The sequence below is a fragment of the Fusarium solani genome, assembly GCF_023522795.1.
Source record: "Fusarium solani strain SB1 chromosome Unknown bctg00000001, whole genome shotgun sequence".
Classification (NCBI taxonomy): Eukaryota; Fungi; Ascomycota; class Sordariomycetes; order Hypocreales; family Nectriaceae; genus Fusarium; species Fusarium solani.
In genome coordinates this window covers 2,049,436-2,076,902 of record NW_027072156.1, presented here as the reverse complement: position 1 = coordinate 2,076,902, position 27,467 = coordinate 2,049,436, and the positions used below count along the sequence as shown (strand labels likewise).

Genomic DNA, 27,467 nt, shown 5'->3' with positions numbered 1-27,467 from the left:
GATGCGCGCAATGACAGTGACACCGAGGCCTGACGGAAGCGGCGTGAATCAGTTCCTCGATTCGATCCTGTTCACTTCAACTTGCAGCTCCCGAGAACGAACTCCCTCCTCCCGGTCTCGCCTTTATAATTATCCCGCAAGCCGACGGCTCCCGTCTCCTGGTGGCCGTCTATTCGCGGACCAGCTTCACCTCGAGACCCGGGCCGTTTTCTTCAGAGTGGAGGGGAACATCTGCATCGTCAGCCAGGCACGTCGCAAGCCTCAAGTACTGGTACTTTGCCGCTGACTGGTGTGGGTGCCGTACGGGTCACTATCGCCTCAAGGGAATCAGAAAAGACACCAGATCCAACATCATCTCATGCACCTGCCACTTGGCCACGAGGTACTGCACGTTTAATCGGCAATGGTACTGAGTAGCTTCCAGTTGTGAGGCGAGGTCAAGCTACAAAACCGCGCTCTCTCCACTCCTATGCGTCCGCTGCTAGTGCTTCCCGCAGCCCAGCTCCCGAGACTCGTCCCGGAGCGTAGTCCGGAGGTGATTCCGGAAACTGGATCAATTCGTCGGCCATGATACGGGCATCACACGGCCGTGTCTTTGGGTCTTTCGCATTCGTAATGAGGTGTTGGCCAATGGCACCAAACTCCGCATGGAACGATGGTTAGCTCAGTCTGGAAGACTTCGCTTGATCCTGACTGAAAAGTGACGCATTGATGAGGCGTCATTTTTAGATTCCCCAAGCTTGACAGAATACAGGGCTTGACAACCATCACCAGGGCTAACTTGGACTAGGTTATCAGATATCCCGAAGCCAACCAAGGAAGTGGGCTTCACAAGCACGCAGCCAACCAGCCAATGGATGGAGGGGACAAGACCATGTTTCCGCCTTGATCAGGTTGTTGGCCGGAGCAGATCATCCTTGGATTTATGTCGACTAAGAGAAAGCGTGAAAAAGAAAGCAAACTGACAGTCTGGAATCGGGATGGTCTCCAGATTGCAACCCTCCCTCCGGCTGCTGTCCGTTCCACAATTGCTACCATGCACATAACCGTCGGCCCGGTAGCCGGCTACTGGCTTTCTCCTATGATTTTCACCTTCAACAACATTGATGAGTAGCAATGGTATGAGTAGGCGGCCCTATACGACCTCTTGAGGTCATGCTTGGAGGAACTTTCGGCTTGACACCCGCCGTCGAGGGTTGATTGGACCGCGAACAAAGAACGTCACGTTGTGGTGGCAGCATCTCGCGCTTTCACGTGATTCCTTCCATTTCCTGCATGCCGCGATTCTGATTGATAGTATTTCGTGCTTATCCCAGCAGCCTATACGTGACAGAAGCAGTTGTATTGAAAGTTGAGAAAGGTCGAACAAGGGTGCTAGCATGGTCAGATAAGACACAGTGCCAAGCCTTATCTTATCGATAAGAGCATATCCAATCAACCGTGGAATTTTTCGAGAAGCAACGCTCCGTCGCGAACCTCAAAGACATCATCCCCCTGCGCAACGCGCATTTCTCGTCGCAACCATGGAGCCCTCTCAGGATTTCAAGTCGCTGCAAGAGAGCATCCAAAAGTCTCTTGTCTCGACCGTCAAAACCGTCAACCGCATCGCTGCCGAGGACCTGAGCTTCCAGCGCACAGTCAATCCTGAGGTCGGCCAACAGCTCGAAGACAGAACATCCCGACTCCTCGAACTCGCCACGCGATTGCTACAATCATCCGGGAAGGCTTGCAATGTCAAGGCTCCTAAACTGGAGGATGTCGAGGATATCGAGATGAAATGGAGGGGTGTTGTCGATGTGGTCGATTCTACGCTCGAGAAGGCCGACACGGCCCTGGACGAGTATACAGGCCTGGTCAAGCGAAAGGAGCCACCTGTATCCGACTCTGTATGTCTCCATGTCTTGTCGCTATCCATACTCTTACTAATTTTTTTCAGGCGACGACGTCCAAGAGATCCAAGTCGACGAACAAGGTTATCCGGAACGCCAACATCTCCAAACCTCAGCTCTTGTTCGAACGCCAGCCCGACAACTTTCCCTCTGGTCCATGGAAGCCTATCCTTAGCGAAAAGCCGCATGCGAAGATATCCTTGGAGGAAAGCCTTAAGATTGTACCCAACGAGTCCGGCGCACCGCAGTATGTTTCATTCAGCCTACCCATTGTTTGACGGGACTTTTCCTAGTTCCCTTCGCATTGAAATATTGCTCTCGAGCAAGTCATTAATTTCAATTGCTGACGTTTAATGTTTGCTGCAGATATCAACATCCCTACGAACGCGAAATTGCTAGCATGGTATACCCCAAAAGAGTCTATAAGGAGGCAGAGCCTGTCATGTATCAGCCTGTTGATACAACCCAAGCGACATGGGTAGACACGTATGAAGGCGTCCTCGAGATGCTGAAAGAGCTCAAGAAGGCGAAAGAGATTGCCGTGGATCTGGAACATCACGACTTCAGATCCTACATCGGGCTTGTCTCGCTCATGCAGATTAGCACCCGAGAGAAGGACTGGATTGTTGATACATTACAGCCTTGGCGTCACAAGCTTGAAGTGTTGAATGAGGTCTTTGCCAATCCAAAGATCATCAAGGTACGTTGGCTGGATTAATATTTAACAATAACGCTAACATAGCCAGGTCTTCCACGGCGCCTACATGGACATGGTGTGGCTACAGCGAGATCTGGGTCTCTACGTGAACGGTCTGTTTGACACGTTTTTTGCATGCGAGCAACTTCACTATCCGGCCAAAAGCCTCGCATTCCTACTGTCCAAGTTTGTCGACTTTGATGCAGACAAGCAGTATCAACTAGCAGATTGGAGAATTCGGTACGTTTTCACGGGCCTGTTTTGAATCACCCTACTAACCTCATTTAGACCGATTCCTGAGGAGATGATGTACTACGCCCGGTCAGATACTCACTACCTACTCTACATTTACGATAAAGTACGGAATGAGCTTGTCGCCACCTCAGACAAGAGCAAACCCGAGACCAACCTCATTGAGCGCGCTCTGGAAAAGTCGAAAGAACTATCACTCTCCCGTTACGAAAATCCTGGCTACGATGAGGAAACTGGTGAAGGCTCTCGAGGCTGGTATGGGTATGTCTTTAAGAATTCTCACATGGCTCTTGACAGTGAGCAGTTCGCTGTGTTCAAGGCCGTGTGGAAGTGGAGGGACGACACAGCCAGGGCGGAGGATGAGAATCCCAACTACGTCCTCAGCACCAGGGACATTACGGAAATTGCTCGACTCAACCCCCCTGATGCCAAGGCCCTCCACAGTCTCCTGCCTCTTAGCGCGTCTCTGGCACGGCCTCGGTTCAACGAGATTTGGGAAAGGATCAGGAAGGCCAAGGCCCGAGGCGGACCCAGCTTGCTTCACTTCTTTACTTCGATGGCGCCAGACACGTTGCGGAAGAACGGTCTCCCATTTGCGGCCAGGAAGACGGCCAGGTTACCAGACCTCGACGGGGAGGTTACGGTCAACAGGCTGACCCGATCGCAGCTATTTGGAGATATGCCGATCAGCACTCGGTGGGATGCTTCGACGCCAACAGTTGACACAGAAGAGGATCTCATTCCCTTTCCCTGGCAGAAATACGTTCAACAGGGCTCGTTTGAGGGAGGTATTCGACACGACGAGCCTGTCGAGAAGACAGTCATGGATGCCGAAGAGGCCGTGGGCGTGGAAGGTGCAGGGGACAATGCTGAGCCTGAGGAGGCTGCTGAGGAAGAGTTCACGCTGAAGAGGGGCCAGAAGCGAAAGTCGGAGGCCGTGGAAGAATCCAGCTCAAGCGAGGAGGAGTCAGAGTCGGAGTCAGAGTCGGAGTCAGAGTCAGAGTCAGAGTCAGAGTCAGAGTCAGACAGCGACGAGGAAATGCAGGAAGACAGTGGAGTGCTTGCTATCGATGACGAGCCCAACAAGGAGGAGTTACGCCGCGCTCGACAAAAGCAGCGCAAAGCCAAGAAGGCACAGGATGCACGAGCCAAACAGCTAGAGGCCAAGAGGGTCCGCAAGGCCCAGAAGAAGGACAAGAAGGACAAGAAGCAGAAGCAGAAGCAGCAAGAGGAGAAGAAGCAGAAGAAGTTTGACGCTGTGCCTTTCGACTACAGCAAGGCCACGTCGGTGCTACATGGAAACCGAGGGTCGAACGGCGGCGAGGCCGCAGGCAAGGGGAAGAAGAAGATCTTTGACCCCTATTCCAAGTCTGCGGATACCGACATCAAGGGAGCACGCAAGGCACCACCTGTCAGGGGAGAACGCAGTGCGACGTTTCGAAAGTGAGGTTGGAGGGTATCGGGTAGCTACGGTAAAAGTAGGAGTTATGGTGCATCCTAGACATTGCAATGAACAGGCCTTTTTGTCTCTCATTCACTTTTTATCGTGTGATTCTCGTGGGGTGTGGGAAAACAATGTAACTGGAGTACTGTAGACATCCATGTCTTTGATGTTGTTATATTACTACGTAGTACATAGAAGATGTGTCGAGTTATGCAGCCATCTCAACAGAAGAGTCCAAAGGGCATGTCGTGCCGAGTGTACCAATGATCAAGCAACAAATGAGGCCACGGCAATTGAAAGGATCGGAGAAAAGCAAACCGGCAGCAACAATAGACGCAGCGCATGCGTAGTCTCGGACAAAGGTCAACCCCCAATCGAAACACTCGGACGTATTGATCGAACCATGGGGCGCGCGCTGACTGCAGCACAACGCACACCGGCAACGCCCATCGGGATCCCGCCCGCGAGACCCGAGACGCTGCGGAGGGGAAAAAATGGAATGTGCTCGGCCCCCTTCTCCACAAAGGACAAGGGTTTCCCGCGCGCCCTGCCTTGCTACCCCGGATTTTCGCCCCCCGCTTTCGTAGCCTCTTGGTGCAACTGCCGACCATGGGCGGAGAGAATGGGAGATGCGGGTTGAAGAAGAGAAAAAGAGTCGCGTGATGGTTGGGTTTTGAACAAAGATGATATACTTGATCAATTGAGAAGCTTTAGGATATCATGGATGCAACACATAAACGCAAAAGCACATGTAGGCCATCCCAGAAGCAGGGCAGATCTAGGTACCCAACGGGCGCCATCTCAAAGCAATTGAATGACGGGATGGCTCTCGAATACGTACATCCCCTTGCGCCCCCGTTGACAAATCACTACGCGTCCAATTTGGGTTTTGCTGACGGGAATCCCCCCAACGTCCAAGACCCGAGGTGCAAATGGCCAATCGCGACGAACGGGAAGGTACCATCCAACTCAGGGCCTCCTTCCAAATGCAGAAGACTCTCTTCGGCTGTCTCCCCCCTTCATCTCTCTCACGCAGCCACGGCGTCTTCTTCCCCTCACTTTTTGACTCGGGCAATCTCCCTCCGTCAACAAAGCATTACTCAAACTCTCCTTTGTCAACAAGCAAATCACTTGGATCCCTCGTCAAGGCCTCGACGGCGCCGGCTCGCCAGGACAAAGCATCGCATCGCAGCTCCTTCGCCTCTTCTGCTCGATCGCTCGCTCACGGCCGATGCCTCTCACCTCGCCCCATGGCCACCGCCGTGGCTAGATTGCTCTCCATGCATCGCCATGGCACGGAACCAATCCCCATGGTTCACCCACCACCACTGCCGTCCCACGTCCCGCGCGCCCTGCATCGCGCAGACGACAAATCACCCAGCCATGACGGCCGTTCTTTCCCGATTCCCTTGTCGATGTGACACAAGGGCTTGGACGGAGGGGGCGGGTTGCCAGGCAAGAGTGGCAGGTCATGTGACACCAGATGAGGGGAAACCGAGCGGCATGAAACCCAAGCAGCAGCGTTCTTATTTCCTTTGCCTCCCCCTTCGTTCTTCTTATCGTTCGCGTTGTTCGGTCTGGAGTTGAATGGCTTCAATTCAGATGTCGTTGCGGCTCTTAGATGGTCGATGGGGACCTGTTGGCTCGGCTCGTGCGAACGGTGGAGTCGAGTGGACCTAGAGAACGCAGCGATCTGTTGGGTGAGTGAAAGACGAGTCAAGACACGATGCTACGAGGAGTAGCAGCGTGGTATACTGACCCAATGCCAGAGCGATGCCTTCCAAACCATAAACCTAGATTCGACAACGAGACCCTTTTCCCAGGCAAGTACCAGCATCTCTTCTTTCAAAGTTTCCCGATATCCCATCTTTTCCTTCCTTGTACCAAGTGGACCCCAAGACCTTAGCTTGCTTCGTCTCATTGAGATCTGGAAAACCCCCGATGGCCCAACACCCCAAGTCTTGGACGAGGCCTAGGCCTGTCTTGCTGGCAACACATCGTGAGTGGTGGAAGTGGTGATGGGTGGCCTTTGACCCTGGGACGCGAGAGTCACTTGAGCCGCTCCTCGCCTATGGACCTCGACATGGTCAAGTACAACCAGAGATGGTTGGCCATTGTTTGAAATGCTCCACATATCATCATCGATGCAACATCTCGTTGCCTCCAGACAAGCCTCAACTTTGATGGCTTTTGGACTTCCCATTCTTCCACTTTTGACTGTCGCCTGTCATACACTGGAGTACCCGCGTACCACCAACAGGACAGTCATCGCGAGAACACGGACGACATCCCCCGGCGGCACGGAAACCGACAACTTTGCCATGTATCGGTTTGACGAATATCTTGGTCGTGGTGTTCAAGTCGGTTCGCTTGCTCTTCGCCAAGTCCGTTCATCTTGTTGGAGATCTCGTCGGGGATACACCGGGTCATCGGCCACAGCATTTCGAAACGTCGCATACCTGCAGGACGGTATCGTGTCTATGAAATCCTTTGACATGGACAACTCGAGAGGGTTGTCGGCTTTCTCGACAGTCGTTATCGAATCTGAAGGCCCCAGAACTGGTTGGTGCACGATCGACCGGGTATTTACACCTGCTCGATATTCGGGGCTACTCCAGATCAGCTCGTCACAATATCCCAGGTGGACTTGTGTTTCCTTACATACCTCTCATCAGCTCCACAATCTTTCCCCCTGGGTCGTTGAACCTGTCCTCGATCCACCCCCGATGCCCGAATCTCCCCTAGCACGCCGCCCCATTGGCCTAGGCGAGACACCAGAGCGAGTGACCCACGGTTGTCAACAGTCAGTTTTGCACCGTGTGGGGATTTTGGATCCCACCAGGAAACACTGATGGCGATATCGTGCCTTGAAACACAGGCACTCAGGCGCCCAGGGATACCGCCTTGTTGCACTGCTGGCCTGAGCAGAAATTGCTAAGCGGTCCGGGTCAACTCGGTTAAGCTGGCAGGGCGAGTGTCTGCCAGCCCAGCTCGGCTAAGGCGCCAATTCCCCCCGGCACCCGGCCCACGGGAGCTCGATGCAAGCAATTGCCTCATGTCAAGAGCTCTCAGATCTCAACAGCAGCTCACAAAGATGTCATCGATTGAAAGTTAATTGAGACGTCAATTGATAAGATACCGTCCAAAAATGTCACTGTCAAGCTGGCAGGCACTTTTGGTATCGAAACAAGAAAATCTCTTGATGTTGTGGGAGAAGCGGGATGAATGAGGCTTTTTATTTTACAAGTCGGTCCCTGGGAGGAATTACGCAGATTTTCCCCAACTCTATCACAGGGAAGTGCCTATGATCAACGTCCATCCCAGTTCTCTATCCCGTCTATTACAAGACAACCTCCCCTCTATCGTGCAAGCTGGCGTCGAGTGCACCAGTGTCAGGACCTTCAAGACACTGCACAAGGCACCGCGCTCAGCAGCTTCCTCCGTATCATTGACTCGATCATTCGGCACGAGCCTTCCCAATTGGCCGGGAAATAACTTAGGTCTGGAAGAGAAGACATGGTCAGCCTCGAGTCCATCCACCGCCGGATATGCGGGGAATATGCGGGGTTTAACTTACGAACTTGGCCATGAGGGCAACCATCAGGTCGAAAAGACCGATGGCCTCGACGAAAGCGAAACCCAGAATGGCGTAGGAGAAGAGCTGGCCTCGGAGAGCGGGGTTGCGGGCAACACCGTTGAGGAGGGCGGCGAAGACGAGACCGATACCAATACCGGCACCAGTCAGACCAATGGCGGCGGAACCCATACCCAGGTTCTTGGAGACCTCAACCATGGCCTGGGCGATCTCGGAGGAGTAGGCACGGCGCTGGACCTGGAAGGCGTTGCGGGTGGTGGCCTGGAGGAGGGTCTGGCGCTTCATGGCCTGGAGGGGGCTGGCAGCGCCTTGAATCGATTGTGAGCGAATTGATCTCGAGGGCGTTGTTCGATCGAGTCGGGTTCGGCACGGGCAGAGCTCAATTGAGCCCGAGGAAAAATTTTTGCCGCATCAAGAACTTACCAGAGATGGTTCGCTTGCTGGCGGCAGCGACAGGGGCGCGCACGGCAGGGCGAGCGGCCTTGACGGCCATCTGGGAGGCCAGGCGGGAGGCGAAGACACGAGAAGAGGCCATTGTGATGGTTGTGTGAGGGGAGATGGTTGAAGAGTGAAAGGGAGAAAGAGGCTGATGGGAGGTTTAAGAAAAGAGATACGGAGCTCAGCACGAGACAGGACGGCAGTGGAAGAAGGAAAAGGGAAGAGAGAAAGCGTCTGGAGCCGGGAGGAAAGTGAGGAAAGGTGGGCCCACACGGGTGGATATGGTCAGGGGGGTGAGGATGTCAGCCGGGGCAACGGTGGGAGGAAGGGGAACAACGATGAATCCGGGCGAGACATTTTTACGGGGGAACCGGGTGAGAAAACGACTCCGACGCGGACTCCGAACAGAGGGAAGCACATACAAAATCACGGCTACGGACAGGTCGATTCGCCAGCTTGGACAGCGAAGAGGGTGCTGGCAAAAGGGCGGAAGGGCCAGGACACAGCGGGTGCGAATATGGCCAGGGTGCTGGCTCGACACGGGCTGGTTAGCCATCGGGGGAAGTCGGGTGGAGGCGACTGGCAGAATCCTGAGACGTGATTGCTCTGGATGGCTTTGAGAAGCTCAAGGCCTGAGGCTTTTACAGTCGGAGGGACGCGCTTGGCGGGTGGACCATGAATCATGGGAGGAGGGCCACGATGAGCGCCAACTAGGGGTTGGGCCGGTGATGGAACGCGCAACATTGAGAAAAATCTCGGTACGAAGGGGGGACAAAGCCGGAACTGCGTGCGAGGACCCCTACCGACCTAGACTAAAAGGCGCCGCGGACCCAACGAAGATTCTGCAGGAGGCGGACAACGACGGCCCTACCGGATTTCCGTCGGAGCATACAGCACAGCGCAACCGGGCCCGAATCGACGACGAAAACCGGCAAATTGACTGAAATTTTGTCAATTGGTTTCAGGAGAAGACAGTTGAGCAAGAGCATTGTGCTCTGCTCCAATTCGCAGGCCGAGAGTCAGGAAAAGTCTGCCCGGCTGGTATGAGGTACTCATCTCGTACCAGCGCTTGTCTAAGGCTAGAAGGCGTCCAAATCGATATCAGGGCGGGCTGCCCGGCCGGTACCTGGGCATTGGAGGATGCCGAAGGGTGGCGGCGATTGGCCAGCTGGGACGAACAGACTGGCAGTCTTGGGTGAACAACAACCCCCATGGCTCCGAGGGCGTACAGTACGTTGGGCACAGTAGGTCTGAACACGCAGAGAGACCCCACTTGGCGGCTTCATGACACAGGATCAGCGAATCAGCCGAGGGATCTTCCACGTGGGTGGATCGAAAAGAAGCTCAAGCCATGGATTTGGCTGTTGGATTCGATGCTGGGAATCCAGAGCTGAGAGCGAACGAAGCAAGTTCCCCGGCGTCCGAACAGCACAGCGGATACCTCCATGATCCGTCCGTCCACCAGATCTCAGATGCAAGCCTGGCACAGTGCAGTGTGGCATCTAGAGGAATTGGCACGTCTCAAACCTGACTGCTACACCCGCCGAACAAGCTCCGATGCTGGACGGTCAGCCAGCAGTGGATGTCTTGGCGCTGGATTTTTTGCGACCAAACTCCATGATAGTTTCCTGTCTCAATTGAGGTCGAGACACCGCTCAATGGCTTCTCAAAGCCGTCGAAGACTCTGAGTAACAGGTTTTGCTGGCTCAGACGTTCCAGTTTTATCAGCAAGCTGGGAAATGACGGTGGGTCGGACGTTCGGGAACCGAAAATTTTTCTGCCATGAGTGCGGGAGCGGTTGCATGGCGGGCTCGGCCGTAGCCTGGGCTGCAGCGCAGGACAGTGCGCGGAGACAGAGTTGGAACCGTGGCTGGTGGCTGTTGTGGCCAAGCCAGCGAGCACCAGTTGATATGATGGAGGGGAGGGCTCTCATCAGTGGGAGTGTTGATGTGACGCAGCCTGGTGGGATTGCTTGGGAAGCTTCGCTCGACACTTTCCTGAGAGCGGCCTTTAGCCATTGGCGCTGATGGTCTTCACGACGATGCTGGTGGTGGTGTCAAGGCTGACTCTGACGATGTTCTGACACAAAGGCACACAATTCGCAGCCTGTTTCGAGGCCATTGAAGCCATTGAAGCACGATGGAAATGAGGCATAAGGTCATGAAGAGGTCAAGTTGCCTTGAGCCTGGCCCAACCACAATCTCAGCCACGGGACTGCCAATTGGACATGTGTGAATAGTGGTTATTCACACGGTATACATGTGGCAGCCTTGCCTCAGCCACGCCAATGGCAAGCTCTCACTCAAAATTCATATCTCGAATGCATCTCTCAGCATCAATCGCTGGATACGCCGTGCTCAACAGGGCAGGCATCTCCACGCCTGTGAGATCGCATGGCCATTGCAGGCATCCTGTAGCAGGCAGCTTGGAATAGCCGTGGCGTAGTCTGGGGCACCCGGGCCTTCCAATGCTGCCGAGATTGGGATTGCCTGCTGGCGATTCGATTGCTGGAAGCCAGAGCCAGAGCCAAACGGGCGAAAAATTTTCGGCACAAGGGGGCGTGCAAAAATGGGAACAGGGCAATCTCGGGTTGGCGGACGAGCAGCACGCTGTGTTTCTCGCTGCCAGACCCGGTGCGAAAAGTGTCAACCTGGTCCAAGCTCCCTTCCTCTTTAGGAAAGCTCGTGGAGCAGCGGCATCGGCAGAGATGGACGACGAGATGGACCGAGATGGGAGGGATGGAGGATGATGGCGGCAAGAGACAGAGCCATTGAGCGCCCTCAGACATCATGAGGCGTATCGGAGCTTCAGATTTAGATAGGGTGACCATGTGGGAATCGTTTGGTACCAGCATTGAGACCTTGACGACCATCAATGGCTCTCAATGGGCTCCGGCGTTGGGGATCAAAATGTCCTCGCCATAGCCTCGGCATCTACAACAGCGAGATGATGGGAGATGCTCATGTTGCCAATTGAAGAAGGGCAGAAGTTCAATTGCTTAAAAATGGCGTCTAATCCTACGTCAACGCTTATGCTGTAGCTCTACAGAGATTCAAGTACCATATCGGCAAGGCAACAAGCACGCAGACTTGGTTGATTAGTGCAAAGCAACGATGGTTCAGTTCAATATGGTTCAATTGACTCTCGAACAATGGGTATCACTATCGCAGAAATCTCAAAAATAAGAAACACAAACACTCACTCCTCATCTTCATCCTCGTCCTTGGCCTCGGGCGCCTTGATGGCATAGCCCTCGACAAACCCCGCGGCATCGCACATGCGCTCTAGGCTGATCCGGTGCTCCGCTACGTATCGCCGGACCGCCTGCTTATCTACCCGCACCCGCGGCACCATCTTGACGGGCTCCTTGTCGGCCGTGTCCTCCTTTGCCGGAGGCGCTGTGGTAGATGCTGCCGGGCCCGGAGCCTCGTCCTCCTTCTCCTCCGCATCCGCATCGTCGACAGCCTTGGGTTCGGGCTTACCGGGTCCCAAACCGACTTCTTCGGCGACACCCATGTCTCGGAGCACCTGCAGGCAGTCGTCGGGGTGAATCCACGTTGCCTGGCTGCAGTCGTTCAAGTCTACGAGGACTTCGTTACCAGGCCCATTAGCATCGACATCAATGCTAAGTAGCCACCGCGCAATCTCGCCCGCCCAGTACCGCTTGTACCCTTTCTTACCCAGGTCCGATATGGGCTTCTCTGGGCCACCCAAGATACCCTCCCGCCGCGAGATCTCGTACGAGGCCCCCATGAGCAGAGCGCCGAGACCTTTTCGCTGCCATGGGGGAATATCAGGATACAGGCGAGGTTGTTATTGTCCCACGACATCTTCTCCTTGGAAAAGAAGCCTGTAATGCGGGGCGTCGGGGGCTCGTCTTCGGTCGACGTGGTAGCGGGGCCGATGCTTAGGGCGTTCCCAGTCGACGAGGGTTTGGCTGGAGGCGTATAAACGAGCAAAAAGTAGTTGAAGCCGGTGACGTCGAAGAAGACGGACTTGTTGTCGAGAAAGAGCTTTGCAAAGAGTGACAGGTTCTGGCAAAAGAGCTGGGAACAAGTATCAGCTTCATCATCCCCGGCATCATGACAGTATCCTTCTCGTAGACTTACCCCGTCCGTCTCGCCGTCCACCTCCCAGATGCTCCATTCTCCCTCGTCCTGAACAATCTCTTCGACATAACGTATATTACCCTCTCCTCTCCGCCTCTTGGGTCCAGTTGATCTGGCCTCTTGCGGCACAAGTACCTTTCTCCGGCCTTGTGGATGAATGTAGATCTTGCGCCCTGGTACATGGGCCCGTCGCTCACACACCTGAACGTGACCCCGCCATGGTATAACCTCCTTGGAATACTTGAAGCAGCTGGGGCAGACGTGTAAACGGTCGAGCACAGGCGGGTGATCGCGATCCCGTCTAGATGAGGACTTCCCGCCTGAAGCCTGGTCCTTGGCTCCAGTGTCCTTGCTCCCTCCCTTTCCTGCCGTGCCAGAGGAGTCCCCAAGCACCTCCTTTCCGTAATAGCTAGGGTACCATGTGCGGAAAACGATATTACCCAACACCACCTTATCAATATTGCGGTCGGTTCGCAGCGGGGGTCGTGAAGGGGACGACGCTGGAGGCTTTGGAGGAAAGACGGGAGTCACCGTCGGGGGCGGCGGTCGCTCGAGGATGCGCGGCGGCTGTGCTGTTGGGCCGTGAGGACGCACGAGCGCCGAAGTGCGGTGCGACGGGCTGATATGCGTCTGAGGTACATGATATGTGATCTCAGGCGCAACCAAGTCCGACGGCGGCCGGCCAGCTCTCGGCATCTGGAGGCTCGTCATGGCTTGCAAGTTATGCCTTACGGCCGGGCCTGGCTGTTCAAGCGGAGCCCATCGCAGAGTTGTAGACGACGGTATTACAGGCGGCGGAACGGCGGTCTCGTGGTGTTTTGCTGGTGGTTGTGCTGAAGGTGTTGCAGTTGCTGCTGGTGGAACTCGTGGGGGTTGGACCGGAGTTTGACGCGTCGCCCGACGCGCGCCGACTGGAGGAGGTTGAGGTTGAGGTTGAGGTTGAGGTTGGGGCTGGGACCGAGGCTGGGGAGGAGCGGGGTCTTCGTCTTGTCGCTTGCGCTTCTGAGGCATCGCTCACTGTGCGACGCTCAGCCGGTGTGTGTCGTTTTATTCGTACGAGAGAGTGAGTCGGTCGAGTTGTATTAGTGAGCATGCAGGCCGAAGGATGCCGAATGCGTCGAGCTTATTTTCTCTCTTTAGGAGGTCGTAGCGATGGTGAAGCTGCCCTGATCTTGCGCCTACACGATGAATACAGTTCAATTCCTCATCAAGCATGTAAAAAGTTAAAAGAGTCGAGTCGCGTTATGGCAAGATTATGGAATGGGCAGATGCGCCGCGCCGCGACGCGGGGGCAGGAGCGCCGGTGCGCTGTCACGTGCTGGTGGCCGTTGTAAGTTAGGTAGGAACTGAGATTCTGGTCCTGGTGTTGAACATTCCATCACCAAACAACGAGAAGTCTCGCAGCAGCATTCGGCAGCGTGGGCATGTCACAAAATACGATTCATAATGACAATCTGATTCATTCTGGAACTATCGAGCTACCAAAGGCAAAACAACGAGAACGAGTTCAACTAGCAAAACAACCACTCTCCAGTTAGTGTCGGCGCAGCGAGCAGGTTGGCGCATGGGCAGCCATGACACGGTCGAGAGTCTCATCACCCTCCTCCCAGTTTTTGATCAGAGTCATCAGCCGGCGACGGGCGAGGCCAGCGTCACGGTTGCGGTACACGCTGTCGATTTTGCGCACGTCAGTCTTGTCGCTGACGAGCCAGCGTCGCTCCTCCTCCTGGAACCGGTTGTACGAGGTGCCCTCGCCGTATCGTGCCTGCACATTCACAGCCAGATGAGTGCGGACGGCCTTGTCCAGCTCCATTTGCGCGTGGCTGCGCTCGGCAGGGTTGGCGAAACGGGTGTCGACGGTCGGCGTAAAGGTGGCGGCCAGGCGCTCTGGGTCCGGCAGGACCGAGTAGGCCGTATACCACACGAGTGTCGAGTTCTGGAGGACTGTCTCAGACAAGGTCTTGAGTCCTGGCGGCGAGATGGGGCAGTACCCAAAGTTGAGGTACGCCAGGCGGCTCTTTGTCTCGATGAGCTCCTTGATGGCGGGCACGGCCTCATCCTCGATGAAGTTGTAAGCCTGGCCAAGATCATGAGTCACATACGCCTGGCCAAGGTCAAGGACCTCGAGGTTCGGGTGGCCGGTAGCAGCCTTGCAGAGCGCAATGGCACCTTTGGTGCTGACTCCAACCGACTGTAAGAGCAGTCGAGCCAGATACGGTGCCTTGGGCAATGCAGCTGCAATAGCCTCTACGCCCCCATCACCAAGCGGGTTGGAGGACATGTAGATGGATGACACTCCGCAGTGCGGCGACATCAGGAACCTGCCAAGAGCTTGAGCGGCCTCAGTCGAGATGCCGTTGCCATTGAGGTAGAGGTGCTTCAGTGAGAGTTTGGCACCCTCGGGCATGGCGTGTGTGGCCAGACGATCAAAAAGATGAGTGACTCCTCGGTTTCCGAGCTCGGTCTGGTCAAGATCAAGAGTCCGCAGGTTCTTGACTCCAGTGATGAGGTGATAGACGTCCTCGGCGGCGTCTGCGCCAAGCGGGTTGCGTTTCAACCAGATATTGGTGACGGCCTCCGATTTAACCATGGCATCGACGAGGATTTTGAAGCTAGGTCCATTGATGCAATTTCCCGCAAGGTACCAAGTGTCCATCCGGTCAGGGAACTCCTCGATGAAGTTGGCGATCTCGTGAGCACCAACGGGGCCGATGATATTATTGCCCAGCAGGAAGTGTCGGACAAACTCATTGGGACGCAGGCTGTCCATCAATTTGCCAATATGGTCGGGGCCAACAACCATTTTGCAGAGATCCATTCGGCCATCCTCGTATACGACACCTTTGCGGAACTCAGCGCCTTTAACACCGTAGTAAGGCTCACCTCGTCCCTCGTCGAGCTCGAAGCCTTTGGTGTTTCCATTGAGCTCATTGGTGCCACCATGCTCCAGGTGGCTCAGGAACGGCTCGAGATCAGCCTCGTGGGCGATCTGGACAGGCATGGGAATAGCCGGGACGCCGTCGAGCGAGACGGGGTGCTTGGCCGGGTCCCAGGCGCCCTGAGAAGTGATGCGAGAAGACCAGATTGGGGCGTTGACACCCGGGCCGACACCACCGGTCAAGCCATTGGTGGTGTGGCCGTTGCGAAGAGTGGCTTTGAGGAGGTCGTATTTTCGCTGAAGGACAGCCCAGGCACGAAGGCGAACACGGTCTGCATCGTATCGAATGATGGCTGTCAATGAACCCTCGTGTACTGGGTACACGAGCGGTGCGATGGCGCAGGCCAGGTTGTGCCGAGCAGATTTGCGTCGAGGAAGATCGTGAAGAGCATCGTCGATACGGTACTTGTCCAGGGGTAGGGCGATGATCTCATCAGCGGTGAAGGGATGAGACGGGTCAAAGTCTGGGAGATGGACCTGGAGATCCAAGAGGCTCTGACGGCAAAGGCCGGCGAGGTGAATTGCCTGCTCCATGTCGACCACGTCGTGATATGTGGTTGGAGGTTTTGTTTTTGGTATTGTAAATGCAGGCGGCTCAATCGGCCGCAACTCGGTAGCGGTAGCCATGGTAGCTAGTGTGCGCTCTTTGCAATCTTGTGGTTTGCCTGTGAACCTCGGGTTTGAGTTCGTAAGGAGGAAGTTGTTGTTGTTTGTCTGATATGCCCTCGATTGCTGCGGCTCCCGTGTGCTCTTATATACCAGGCACAGCCCGTCCGAGTGACACTGATTCACAGCCCTACGGGTGGAGACCAGAGTTAAAACAAGGGACTCCTGTCTGCCGAGATGCAGCATGTCAATGTTATGTCAGGCGCAGGGCGTGTGCTAGGAGGATTCCAAGTAAAGTAAACAAAACAGCAGGGAAAGCTTACATGCCGAATGAGTCAATTCAAGAAGCATATCCTCGGTAGGCCTATGTTGTTGGGGAGCTTCTTCGCATCTCTCACCCCCGGTAGGCGCATGTATCCACTGGTGATCCAGGGTGTAAGAGTAACCATTCGCTTCTGGATCTACCTGTAAGAGGTTGGATCTTTCGAGGTTGTTTCGATGGCCCGTCGTGATGGAGTCCGGGTTTAGAATGGGAGAGTGTTGTTCCCCGTCTAATGGCGGAGCCTTTCGTGGTTGTCAGCCTCTAGTTTTGGGGGCCATGCAAGGCAGCAGCCGCACTAGCCCACGGGATGTCGATGGAAGGGCGTAGACATTGACAGATCTGTGTCAACACCAAAGGCTTATTTGACGATTCGACAGGGATCAAGGGTTTCATGTGCGTTCGCAACGTTTTTCCCTTTCTTGTTGTTGATGTCTGCGGCTGGTGGCTGAGCTAACAGCCAAAGTCCCAAGGCATCCAATCCTAGATGCAGTCATGTGATTGTACAACACAGCTCGACATGCATCAATTGGATGCCTCACATGGTAGACAGACACGAAACCAAAGTCCTGGTGATCTCAGTAAAACATACCATCGAATATACTCGCCCTGTAGTCAATGTTAAGCTAGGTTTACACCACATCATGATAGTTAAATCTGGGCATCCATGTCAAAGTTCAGGGTAAGAGCCACCACCGGTTCCCTGTATTCACGATACAAGCCATCCAAGGCTAATTCGATGACGGACACCGATAGAACGGCATGGAAGCTCATAAGAAGTATCCTCACTGGCTGCCCATAGACTTTCTGGAGGTGGGTGCTTGTCCCGTGCAGGTCACACAGCATCAACACCAAATCTCGAAACAAATAGTAGATGTATGCTCTCATTCCAACACCCCCCAATCTCCCTACCAAAAGTATCTAATACACATGGAGGGTCTCGAATATGCCCTTGAAACCCCCCTCCAGATCCCACCTCCCCTCTATTCCTGTCCTCCCCCCAAAGTCCCACAGACAACCCTCGTTTCTCCAGGCGTCAGGCGGGTCATTAGTAGAAACTACAGCCAAGAAGACCTATTCCTCGTGGCAAAGGGTGAATGGATGGTAGAGCAGATGCTCAAGCTTTAGATGCCGTCAAAGTCGCCACCGAGATCATCCTCATCCAAATCACCCTCCTGTATCTCCTTGGCCATCTCGCGCTCGCGTTCCCGAGCCTCCTGGGCATTCTTGAGCTCCAGCCGGTGCTGGTTCATCGGGAATCGCATAGCCTGGTGACACACCCGTTAGCTTGGTTGCACAAAATACCGCAGTGCACAGTGGAATACAAACCTTGACACTCTCATCGTGCAGAGACAGACACGCTCGGATTCGGTCGTGGAACGCCTCACCCGGCTCACGGGTGGCATACACATCGCCCACCTCCTTGCTCTTCATGAAGCCCCTCTCTCGGTCCAGAGTAGCCTCGATCACACCGTCGCGGATCGCCTTGGCCACAATATACTCGGCCGACTCCTCACTGCCAAGCTGCAGGCGGATGCAGATATCCCGAAGGGAGATGCGTGAGTATGACAGAGACATCATGCGAATGCCCGTCTTGATGACGTTCTGTCGGAGACGCAAGATGAGACTGTAGGTACCATCCCGTTGGAAGGTGTCGGCGTGGTCCGCAATTGTTGTCTCAAAGTCCTCAAGGTTGCCAACTCTCACCGACTTGACCAGCAGGAAGTAGGGGTGGAGGGCAATCTCCATGGTGGGCTGTCGGAACATGGCCCTGTCAGGGATATCTCCCATCAGAAGCTCCACCACATACAAGAGCTTGGTCGCTGTCTGGGAGAAACCCAGGGCGCAGTTGCTGGAGGGAGCCTTTCGGGTCGCCGCCGTGAGATGCTCGTGCGCTTCAGTGTAGCGTAGCTGGATGGCTCGGATACGGCCAAGGTAGTAGAGGAATCGTGCCACCTGGTTGTTGACAGCATTCTCGGGGAACTGAGTGTGCGAGACCAGGAGATCAGCCTGGTTGATATGCGAGGTCGAGAGGTAGTTTCGCAGCAGCAGGACAATCACCGAAGCTTGTGTGTCGACATCCTTTCGTAGCACAGCAGTTCGGAGGGCGGCGAGGAGAGTCGGCCGGATGGCGACGACGGGAGAATGGGGAGATGGGGGCAGAGGAGCAATGTGCTCGCAAAAGATAGAGTAGTAGAAGTAGACCTTGGCCGACAGCGAGTCGAGAGTGCGGCGGTTGAGGGACTGGATCCGTTCCGACAGGTACTTGGAGAAGTCGGCTCCGCGCTGGAACTGCTTCGAGTCGAAGAGGTAGACCTGAACGAGGATGCCGAGGAAGACGTCGATCTCGGGAATAATGTCCTTGTTCTCCTTCTCCTTCTTGGAGCCGTTCTTGGGTGTGGTCTTGGGCTCGTCGATATCCATCTCTGATCCAGCCTGGCGTCCCAGGGGGACATTCTCACGCTCGATAGCGGCCAGGAGCTGCTTAGCGCTATCTACAGAGCTAGAGGTCGCGGGGAAGGTCTCGGAAATGACCTGGGCAATAATGTCGGGAGTCAAGCGCTTGCGGATGATAGAGATGGATCGCAGGGCGCGGAGGGAGAATCTGGCGTCGAAGAGGGCAACGGCGCGGTCTAACAGGGCAAAGTTGCTCTTGATATCTGCGCAGGGGGGTAGAGGTTAGCAATTGCTGCTTCACACACAGTGTCCATCTCGAGGGCTGCTCACCTGCGACTGTCTGCACCACAGGGTCAACCTTGGTCTCCTCCTCCTCCTCGTCCATCGCTACGTCGCCTTCAGCATCAGCTGGGGCCTGTGCCGACTTTTTCGACGACTTGGAGGGAGGCACGACCACCGTCATCTCCTCGTCACCGTCCTTGGCGGCCTTCTTGCCCTTGGCCTTTGAGCTGTCCTTCTTCTGGACGCCGTTCTCGAGGGGCTTTTTGCCGTTGTTTGGCGTCTTGCCAGGCATGGCGGCGGATTTAGGCGTGCGTGTCGTGAAGACGGGAGGCTAGATCTGCCGGATGCAGAGGCTGATGACGATAGCGGGATACGATAAAGGTCCCGTGAGTCGTGCGCGCGCTTCGGCTCGTCGCGGCGTGGAAGCAGGGCCAGACAGCGATGAGAGGTTGAACAGGAAGAATCTGAGTGCACTGATGATACTACCGATATCGGTGCTCGCGGTGGGAGTCGTCGAGAAGAAAAAGAGTCAACGATCGTCGTCGAAGTTTGGTGATGGAGAGGTTGACAGAGGTTCGATGGAGGTGATGCTGCTGGGTTGCTGGTGCAAGCTCACCAAATGGGGACTGGGGCTTTGGTGACTGGCCAGTGGGCAACTGAGGCGGCAGCGGAGGAGACGCGGCAGGCTTTAGAGGTACCTGGCAAAGTGCGGCTCTTTGTGTGCGAGCGCAGGTACCGGCCAAGTACCTGGCGTCTCAGGGCCAAGGGCGAGGACCTTAATAAGCTGGCACCTTGTGGGGCTCTCAGCAGTGACGTTTTCGATGTTGCCTGCAGCGCAATCAACCGATTCCAGTTTGGGAGGCATAAAAACAATGGATGGCGAATTATGCACGTGTTGTTCCGTGATGCATAATTCTGGCTATCACCGTCAATAATTCAACTTCAACTTTAACTTCGTCTTATCGAGCACCAATGATACTGGGCAGTCTCTCTAACTCAACTAAATGTGTCGATTATGGAGCGCTGAAAAGACACTATGATGGCACTCGAAACACTGTGATCTGTTACACCCCGTTATGGGAATAGCTGTCTTCCCTGAAGACCAAAAAAAGACCTCCTGTGAACTGACTCGACCCTGTGCCTAGAGTTCTAGGACCTTCGTGTTACTGTCATGGGGCTACCAACGTGCAAACTTAGGGAACCAATTAATCTCAACAAGATTCTTGCATACTACCTATGCTAGAACTCATCTTGAATCATCTCAACGGGGCACTTCTAAGCCATAAACAACCTCCCTCGTCGATTTAGTGACGTCCTCGATGCTCGCAAAATCCCTTTGCGCCTTTTGATACGGGTATACGCCCAACGCCCAAGTCCAAAACAAAAACAAAAAAGGACACTCTGCCCCTAAACCGTGTAGTTCACAACCATTAACAACATCCTTCGGTCTTCTCGACGTCGTGTTCTCCCTCATTCACCCTTGCCCGGCATGACCTTGGCCGCCTGGACAGCACTCATCTTGGCGATCCAACCTGTTGATGGCTGAATCTTGCGGACGGTGCGGAGCTCATCGGATGAGTACCCGGGCACGCGGATGTTGTACGTGCGCTCCAGTACGAGCTGGATATCTCGAATCTCGAGTACCTTAGACCCACGCTCCTTCGAGTTTCGGCACGCAGCATGGAGGACACTGTCCACAAATGAGTCTGCCATGTTCAAAACGTTCTGGGCTACGTTAGCTTTCATCCGATGTACCCAAACTGTCAATTTGCTTACCTCTTCCACCTCAGGGGTGAGTAGGTTTCCATCCTGACCCTCGGCAGAGCCTCCGCAAACTTGTCGAACAAGCTCATCCAATTTCTTTTTGCTTAAAACATGGTCACCCTCGGCCTCGTGGTTGTAGGCTGGGATTCTAGACATGGCCGGTTGATTCATAACTCCGCCGAGCGTGCCACTTCCCTGTGACATTGTAGGCCGCCCGGTATTGACACCTCCTCCGACTGCGACTCCCTGAGGCACGGCCACGGCCTTCTCAGGGAGCACCTTGGGGATTGGCATTTTAGACTGCATTGGTGTTTGCTGAGGTTGTGGTGGATGGGCGTGAGGGTGACCTTGTTGTGGTTGCTGCGGTACGTTAGGCCCCATCACACCCTGATTCACTGCACTGCCGGGTGTCGGTGTCCCAGCACTGGCAGGCTGACCAGGCACTTGGGCGCTGCCGGGAGTGCTGGCAGCTCGCTGGTTTGCTAGACTCATGGCAGCCGAATGGCTGAGAGCCCGGGTCGGTCCTCCAGCCGTGACAGGAGCGGCGGCCGCTGCCGCTGCTGCCGCCGCATGCTGAGGTGTGGGGATTCGGGGAGTGTTCTGGGTAGGAGTCCCAGTTTGACTTTGACTCGCTGCGGCGACCATCGAGGGATTTGCAGGGGCGGTACGGGGTTCTTGCTTGACCTGAGGCTGAGGCTGAGGTGGTGCTGGCTGTTGCTGTTGCTGTTGCGGTTGTTGTTGAGGCGGCAGCTGTTGTTGGGCTGGCTGAGGAGTTCCTTGTGCTGGGCGTACCTGTTGTTGCGCTGGCGCTGCACCTGGCGTACCATTGACAGGAGAAGCGCGACCAGCCGCTATTTGATGCTTGGCAGCCTCAATAGCCGCGTTCACAGGCGCAGCCGTGGCCTGCGCGTTGCTCTGTGGATTGGCTTGGGCCTGACCCGCTCGCGCTTGGTTTTGTGCTGCCTGAGCCTGAGCCTGAGCCTGAGCCTGAGCCTGGGCTTGAGCTTGTGCCTGTGCCTGTGCGTGCGCTTGTGCTTGTGTGGTAGCCTGTGTCTGAGCCTGAGCCTGGGCAGCAGCAGCTTGTTGACCAGCTTGTTGGGCAGGAGTGGCTGCCTGTGCCTGGATAGAACCTTGGAGGTTGGTCTGCTGCTTGCGAACACTGTCAACCCACTTATGGGCGTCGGCGTGTGACTTGAGCTGACGCTCTTTCCGAATTTGTAGTTGCCTCATCTCCTCTTCGCTGAACGGGTTTCCGGCCTGATTTCGGTCGTTGATGATTTTATCAATCTGCGCCACCCGCTGCTTGCTGCTCTCCATCGTCATAAGAGCGCGACCGTATCGCTCCTTAATCTCCTCAACCCACCTCGTGGCGCTGGCTCCAGACCTCTCGGCCAGCTGTGCAGGAGCCTGGAAGTTCATCTTGTTGACATGGCTCATGATATGCTCGGGGATCGGCATCGGCTGAGTAGTGGTTGCGGCGGTCGCGGCAGCTTGAGGGTTCGGTGTCGGCGCGCTGGCGTTGGCGGCTGGGGTTGGGGCAGCGCCCATTGCTTGTTGTTGGGGTTGTGACTGAGGTGTCGCTTGCCCAGCGGCAGCCTGCTGCACTCCCTGAGGACGAGGCTGCTGTTGCGCATTCTGACCTTGAGGTTGCTGCTGGGTTTGACCTTGTTGCTGCTGCTGCTGCTGCAACTGCATCTGCATACGATGCTGTGCGGCCCGGCGCTGTTGGATCTTGGTGATCAATTTCTTAGAGAACTCGATGATCTTCTGTCGCGCGGCGATATTCTCCGGGCTGTTCGGGGGTGAACCTTCGGCCTTGTTCCAGAGACCTTGGAGGCCCTGCTCGTATTTGGACTTCTCCTCGTCGCTAAGTGTGGGAAGGTTTCGAATCTGGGCCGGCTTATACATGGGCGGCGGCTGTCCCTGGGGCTGCTGGCCCTGAGGCTGTTGGCCTTGGCCTTGCTGGCCCATCTGGGGGTTCATGATGGTGGTGGTTGGTGATGTCCGAAATAGGCAATTCGACGGGCTCTCTGTTGCTAGGAAATGTATATGCCCAGGCGCTGGGAGGGGGGAATATCGCGATAAAATAGAATACGTTCCGGAAAGTAGATCAAAGGGCTTGGGTATACACGAAGACCGCAGCCTTGATGAAGGTTTCAATCGGCCGCAGTCCGTGAATGTTCACGTCAGAACGGGCAGGCAGGAGGTCTGAGACGCGCCGCGCCGAGCTCCCCGGAAGAAACGTCGGACCGCCCACTTTTTGTTCGACACTGACACTCCCTGCCCGTTCCCGTCTCACAGTCCCGTCCTGTTTCCGAGGCTTTGTTGGGCCTGATTACAATGGGCCCTTTCTGCTGTCCTGTGGGGATGACCAGGATTGTCCAGCTCCCTGGAGCTGGTTCTGGCTTGCGCTAAAGCACGTTGGAGGAACTGGAACTGGAACTACAGTAGGTATCCAACAGGTGGCATCACCGCCTTCTCGCGGGGAGTTGCAGCATCTGGGCGCGCTCGCAGTGCAGCGGAGCTACTGTGCCTTTGACGGGCTGGACGATTGGTTTCCTAATTCCGAGGCATGTGCATTGTGCTTTTACCGATTGGCTGCTCGAGCTGGCAGGTAAACATTGTCGAATCGGTTATTCCAGTGGGAGAAACCGTGTCCATTTGGACATCCATCCATGGAAGGCTGGGGAACAGAATCGCATCATGGGCGCCGTCATGGTTCATAGTCTACCTACTAACCACAGTAGCTACGCCGTAGGTCCCTAGACAGTAAGGGTAGCAAGCATCTATCCCCAACGATACAAGGGTCCAGCTTTTTCCCGTGCGATCCAATTTCACCGGGGCTTTTATCCAACCCGTCATCTCCACCGGAACCTGTTCATCTTCCATCACTTGTCTTCCTTCTTGGCTTGTCCATTAGATTGCTCTCCTCTCCCTTTCTTTCTTCTCCTTTCATACCTCTCCCGTCCATCTCCCCAGTCGTCGATAGCACGCGCCGTACCTAATCAGGGCCATAATCTTCCAGTTCTTCATCATGCGCTTCTCCTCTTCCACTGTCCTCGCGGCTCTGCCCGCCCTCGCCGCCGCTCAGGACTCTCCCGTCGACCAGTACAAGGCTCAGTTCCAGGACTTCCTCGGCCAGATTGGCGGCTACATTCCCAACCCAGGCCACCATGATCCCATCGCTGCGGCCGAGGCCAAGGCTGGCGCCATGAGACTCAACATCCTGACCCTTGAGAACTGGAAGCAGACCCTCTACGAGCCCGTCGCCGCTGATGCCACCACCCCCGAGGAGTGGTGGTTGTTGATTTCTGGCGGAAACAAGACGTGCTACGGTATGTTTGATCCTTTGTGATGCGCAATGCGCATTGCGACATGCTGCGATAGATAAAGTAGCTAACACGCAAGCATAGGCCGATGCGGAACCGTCGAGCAGGCCTTCAACGAGACCGCGGCCAAGTTCGCGCTTCTCGAGAACAGCCCTCACATGGCCTATCTGAACTGCGACAACCAGCCCATCCTGTGCAACTCGTGGTCCACTGGCCCCGCCAGCCTCTACATCTTTGACCTGCTGCCCAAGCCTGCGCCCGTCGAGGTTTACAAGAAGAGGCTCAACCTGACCACCACCACCTCGGATGACCTGGTCGCCCTCCAGGCCTCTGGTAACAAGGAGGACTTCATCCTCGTTGATGGCTGGTTCCACCCCTTCAATGGCAAGGCCGCCGAGAACGGTCTCGCCGTCCCCTTCGGCTACGTCATGTGGGCTTTCGGCCTGATTCCCAACTGGCTGTTCATGCTTCTCGTCTCCTTTGGCAGCCGAACCATGATGTGAGTTTTCAAGCCCAGCAATGATGGCTTTGATGCTGATATAGAATAGGAACCGCCGCATGGCTCCTGACGTGGCCGGCCGCCCCCAGGCCGGTGCTGCTCCTCGACGCCAATAAGTGGGAGAGGCTTTAGGAATCGGTGTTAATGAATGATGGGTATCTGAAGATGTTTTATGCCATGAGCGAATGCCGGGGGTACTATCGCTCAATAATACGAGAATTCTGATATGACCCGTCATGACAAGGGTTGGCTGTTTTGTTTCTTGTAGCGTTAGTTGTGGAGGGACATGGTAGAACCTCAATCGCTTCAAGATTTGTTTTGGCAAGCCGCTTCCACGTTCTTGAGGCCGTCGATGATGTCCTCGCTGATTTGACCGTTGGCGAACTTGCCATATCGTAGATCGCTGAGTGCACCGATCGTTTGTTGTACTGACTCGAGAAGTGCAGCCTCCTCCTCTTTCAACTTCTCGATTTCGGCCTCGAGTGCTCCGGCTGCTCCCTCTAACTCGGGGATCACAGAGGTGAGAGTGTGCTTGGCGCTCGCAGCACCTGATGCTTCGCCAAAGAGCTGTACGAAACCCATGTTAGTCCCTAGTCCCTTAAAAGCAAACATTGTGTTGGGGAATGATGAAACACACCGCCCGTTCCATCTCAATCTCAGCATCCATATCCTCGCGCTCCGCTTCTCTCTTGGCCCGCACAACTTCGCGGCGCATGCTGACTCCCCGCTTGGCCTCATCGGCAATGTTTTCAGCGACCTCGTCGAGAAGCGCCGTACGTTGGGATTGTAAATCTCGGAAGAGCGCTCGGACAAGAGGCGCGGACTGCAACGGCCGAGGGAATAGTGCCTTGAACTGTTCCAGAGTCGTGATGGCGGTGAGAGCCGACGGCTGGATGAGGTAGTTGGCGAGAATCTCGGTTTCGGTGGGAGCCATTCTCGCAGAGTCGATAATTGAGCGTCTACAAGGGGTCGAAAAAAGGGTATTGGCAATGGCAAGAGGAAACAATAGTACCAATGGCTACGATCATAGATTGATCATGTATTGCTAGAAAGTTGTAGACGCGTCGACAATGATAGAAGACGCGTTAAGTGCCCGTCTCCACTAATCGCAATTCAGCATACAGTGTTCATGTTGTTATTGTACACTGTACACTATTATCATGGATTCAATCAGAGGTCAACTCAAGATTTCTTTTCTAGATTGGCATCAAAATGGAAAGCGACAAACTAAGGACCAATTAACAATCCTCTTCTCTTCTAAAGATTTATCTATCTACAAGATACATAGGTGGCCCACTGATCTCCAATTCGACTGCACATGGTCTGGTCGCTAATCACGTCTACTCGAAGCTTGGCAGTAGCAGCAGTAGGGATCTGCTCAGATTACGGCTACAGACAGAGCCAACGGCTTCTATCTGAACGAGCATCAGGTCCACATTAGGAACCTTTCAGCCCAGGAGTTAATATGCTGGTGGGTAGTCGTTGATGCTGGAGCGACACAGCGATCTCAAGGCGTGCCTCCTGATCTTCCATCATCCACGAGCAGTGACTTGCTTCTCAGGGTCGCCCCTCCACTAGATATAGGTAGGGAAAAAACCTCTGGGGGCATGTATCTGAGGTACTCGATCATTGATAGTACACGGTCATCTTCAGGCGTGGGTGGCCAATGACAAGGGGGCTGGGCGCCTTGATGGATGTGGTTGAGAAGATGTGTACTGGTATAGATGACGTTCTCAACACTCTGAGCCAGATGGCCCCATGAGACGGGCTTGACTGGAAATTGTAGCTTAGAGGGTCGCGAATGACCCAGATTGGTCGAGAACTCCTCTTTCTGCCACCTGTTGTATCCCTCAAGGGAGCAACACAGTCGCTTGGAAGCGTCCCGGAGATCCTTGACGCCTCGGACATGGACAACAGGCAGACTCTCGCGGCCAGGGGACCTAAAAGTCATACTGGTTGTGTCGGCGCCGGAAACTAGTGACACCAGTAAGAACTCGTATGTGCTTGGCCCTGACATGAATAGTCCTGGATTCCGCAGACTGGCACACAGGGGAAGTCACTTGATCAACTCGTCCCAAAAATGGGTACACTCAAGGATTTTATGTTGTTTTGAGTCATCGGGGCGCCTACTGATTCTTTGCCAATTGACCCAACGTCTGAAGGCGGTAGGTTTGGGTGTTCAAAAAGTGCTGAAGTCTCCATCAACATTCATGACCCCCTACAAACCTGGTCCAGGCTGGACCATATGACTATTAGTGATAGCAGGTATGTGGCTTAAATAACGTAAAGTACCGTATGCTTCAAATCTTCTTATTAGTGAATGTCTCTGCGAAGTCCTTAGAGGTCTTGATCTTGAATGTGCTCAGCCCATTCTGCTGGCCTTGTCAGCTGAAATGCTCAAGGAGCGCTGTTGAAAGGCCAGACTGGGTTAGTGATGTGATTTTGTAAGCTAGCCACAATGAAGAGCTGCTTGATGAACAGAGGCAGAGGATGTTAGGGCGAATTGGCCATAGAAAGGGACCTGAGTTAATGATGGCTGTTGATGGTTTACAGGGGTGACTCCCCAGTTACTGAATCACAGTCACTCCAAATGTTCAAGGGGCGACCCCACGGACTGGTTAGAGGTGGAGGCTTATCTTATCGCACCCGCCATTGCAGGAGTCCCAGGCGCGTCGCGTCAACCAAAAAAAGGTCCGGGCATTGTCCCATTAACGCGACCTACTGTGTCCCTGGGCAGGAAAACACTGTACTGCATCCGTCCCCGTCCACAGCCTCAACATCCCCGTTTGGACCTTGGAACTATCAACGCCTGCAACCAGATCGCCAGGCTTTATCATACGCAGCATTTCAACTGGTCTATATACCCCTGAACCATCCTTTTCCCTCTTCTGCGCATCAACAGCATCAGT

The 27,467-nt window shown here is 54.9% G+C and overlaps 10 protein-coding genes across 10 annotated transcripts; 3 read left to right on the top strand and 7 right to left on the bottom strand.

Annotated features, from left to right (window-relative positions):
• Positions 1-1,523: 1,523 nt before the first annotated feature.
• On the top strand, positions 1,524-4,285 carry MRS44_002764 (uncharacterized protein; the record flags this gene model as incomplete). The annotated part of the gene is made up of 5 exons (XM_046272024.2): positions 1,524-1,886; positions 1,937-2,136; positions 2,256-2,589; positions 2,636-2,826; positions 2,875-4,285. 5 exons carry the CDS (start codon positions 1,524-1,526, stop codon positions 4,283-4,285), a joined length of 2,499 nt encoding a protein of 832 aa, XP_046136871.1.
• A 983-nt stretch (positions 4,286-5,268) lies between these two features.
• MRS44_002763 (uncharacterized protein) lies at positions 5,269-5,703 on the top strand (the record flags this gene model as incomplete). Its single annotated transcript, XM_046268177.2, has 1 exon — positions 5,269-5,703. One exon carries the CDS (start codon positions 5,269-5,271, stop codon positions 5,701-5,703), a length of 435 nt encoding a protein of 144 aa, XP_046136870.2.
• A 2,147-nt stretch (positions 5,704-7,850) lies between these two features.
• Positions 7,851-8,412, bottom strand: MRS44_002762 (uncharacterized protein; the record flags this gene model as incomplete). Its single annotated transcript, XM_046280767.1, has 2 exons — positions 7,851-8,185; positions 8,301-8,412. 2 exons carry the CDS (start codon positions 8,410-8,412, stop codon positions 7,851-7,853), a joined length of 447 nt encoding a protein of 148 aa, XP_046136868.1.
• A 335-nt stretch (positions 8,413-8,747) lies between these two features.
• MRS44_002761 (uncharacterized protein) lies at positions 8,748-9,059 on the bottom strand (the record flags this gene model as incomplete). The annotated part of the gene is made up of 1 exon (XM_065622948.1): positions 8,748-9,059. The coding sequence occupies one exon, from the start codon at positions 9,057-9,059 to the stop codon at positions 8,748-8,750; it is 312 nt and encodes a 103-aa protein (XP_065479020.1).
• Positions 9,060-11,513: 2,454 nt separating this feature from the next.
• On the bottom strand, positions 11,514-13,435 carry MRS44_002760 (uncharacterized protein; the record flags this gene model as incomplete). Its single annotated transcript, XM_065622947.1, has 3 exons — positions 11,514-11,986; positions 12,058-12,361; positions 12,425-13,435. The coding sequence occupies 3 exons, from the start codon at positions 13,433-13,435 to the stop codon at positions 11,514-11,516; spliced, it is 1,788 nt and encodes a 595-aa protein (XP_065479019.1).
• Positions 13,436-13,958: 523 nt separating this feature from the next.
• MRS44_002759 (uncharacterized protein) lies at positions 13,959-15,989 on the bottom strand (the record flags this gene model as incomplete). Its single annotated transcript, XM_046273506.1, has 1 exon — positions 13,959-15,989. One exon carries the CDS (start codon positions 15,987-15,989, stop codon positions 13,959-13,961), a length of 2,031 nt encoding a protein of 676 aa, XP_046136866.1.
• A 1,422-nt stretch (positions 15,990-17,411) lies between these two features.
• On the bottom strand, positions 17,412-19,258 carry MRS44_002758 (uncharacterized protein; the record flags this gene model as incomplete). The annotated part of the gene is made up of 3 exons (XM_046268174.2): positions 17,412-17,555; positions 17,617-18,947; positions 19,015-19,258. 3 exons carry the CDS (start codon positions 19,256-19,258, stop codon positions 17,412-17,414), a joined length of 1,719 nt encoding a protein of 572 aa, XP_046136865.1.
• A 1,178-nt stretch (positions 19,259-20,436) lies between these two features.
• Positions 20,437-22,713, bottom strand: MRS44_002757 (uncharacterized protein; the record flags this gene model as incomplete). Its single annotated transcript, XM_046283867.2, has 2 exons — positions 20,437-20,691; positions 20,743-22,713. The coding sequence occupies 2 exons, from the start codon at positions 22,711-22,713 to the stop codon at positions 20,437-20,439; spliced, it is 2,226 nt and encodes a 741-aa protein (XP_046136864.2).
• A 1,051-nt stretch (positions 22,714-23,764) lies between these two features.
• Positions 23,765-24,674, top strand: MRS44_002756 (uncharacterized protein; the record flags this gene model as incomplete). The annotated part of the gene is made up of 3 exons (XM_046280766.1): positions 23,765-24,065; positions 24,144-24,558; positions 24,608-24,674. The coding sequence occupies 3 exons, from the start codon at positions 23,765-23,767 to the stop codon at positions 24,672-24,674; spliced, it is 783 nt and encodes a 260-aa protein (XP_046136863.1).
• Positions 24,675-24,864: 190 nt separating this feature from the next.
• On the bottom strand, positions 24,865-25,492 carry MRS44_002755 (uncharacterized protein; the record flags this gene model as incomplete). The annotated part of the gene is made up of 2 exons (XM_046282945.2): positions 24,865-25,125; positions 25,196-25,492. 2 exons carry the CDS (start codon positions 25,490-25,492, stop codon positions 24,865-24,867), a joined length of 558 nt encoding a protein of 185 aa, XP_046136862.1.
• Positions 25,493-27,467: the final 1,975 nt, after the last annotated feature.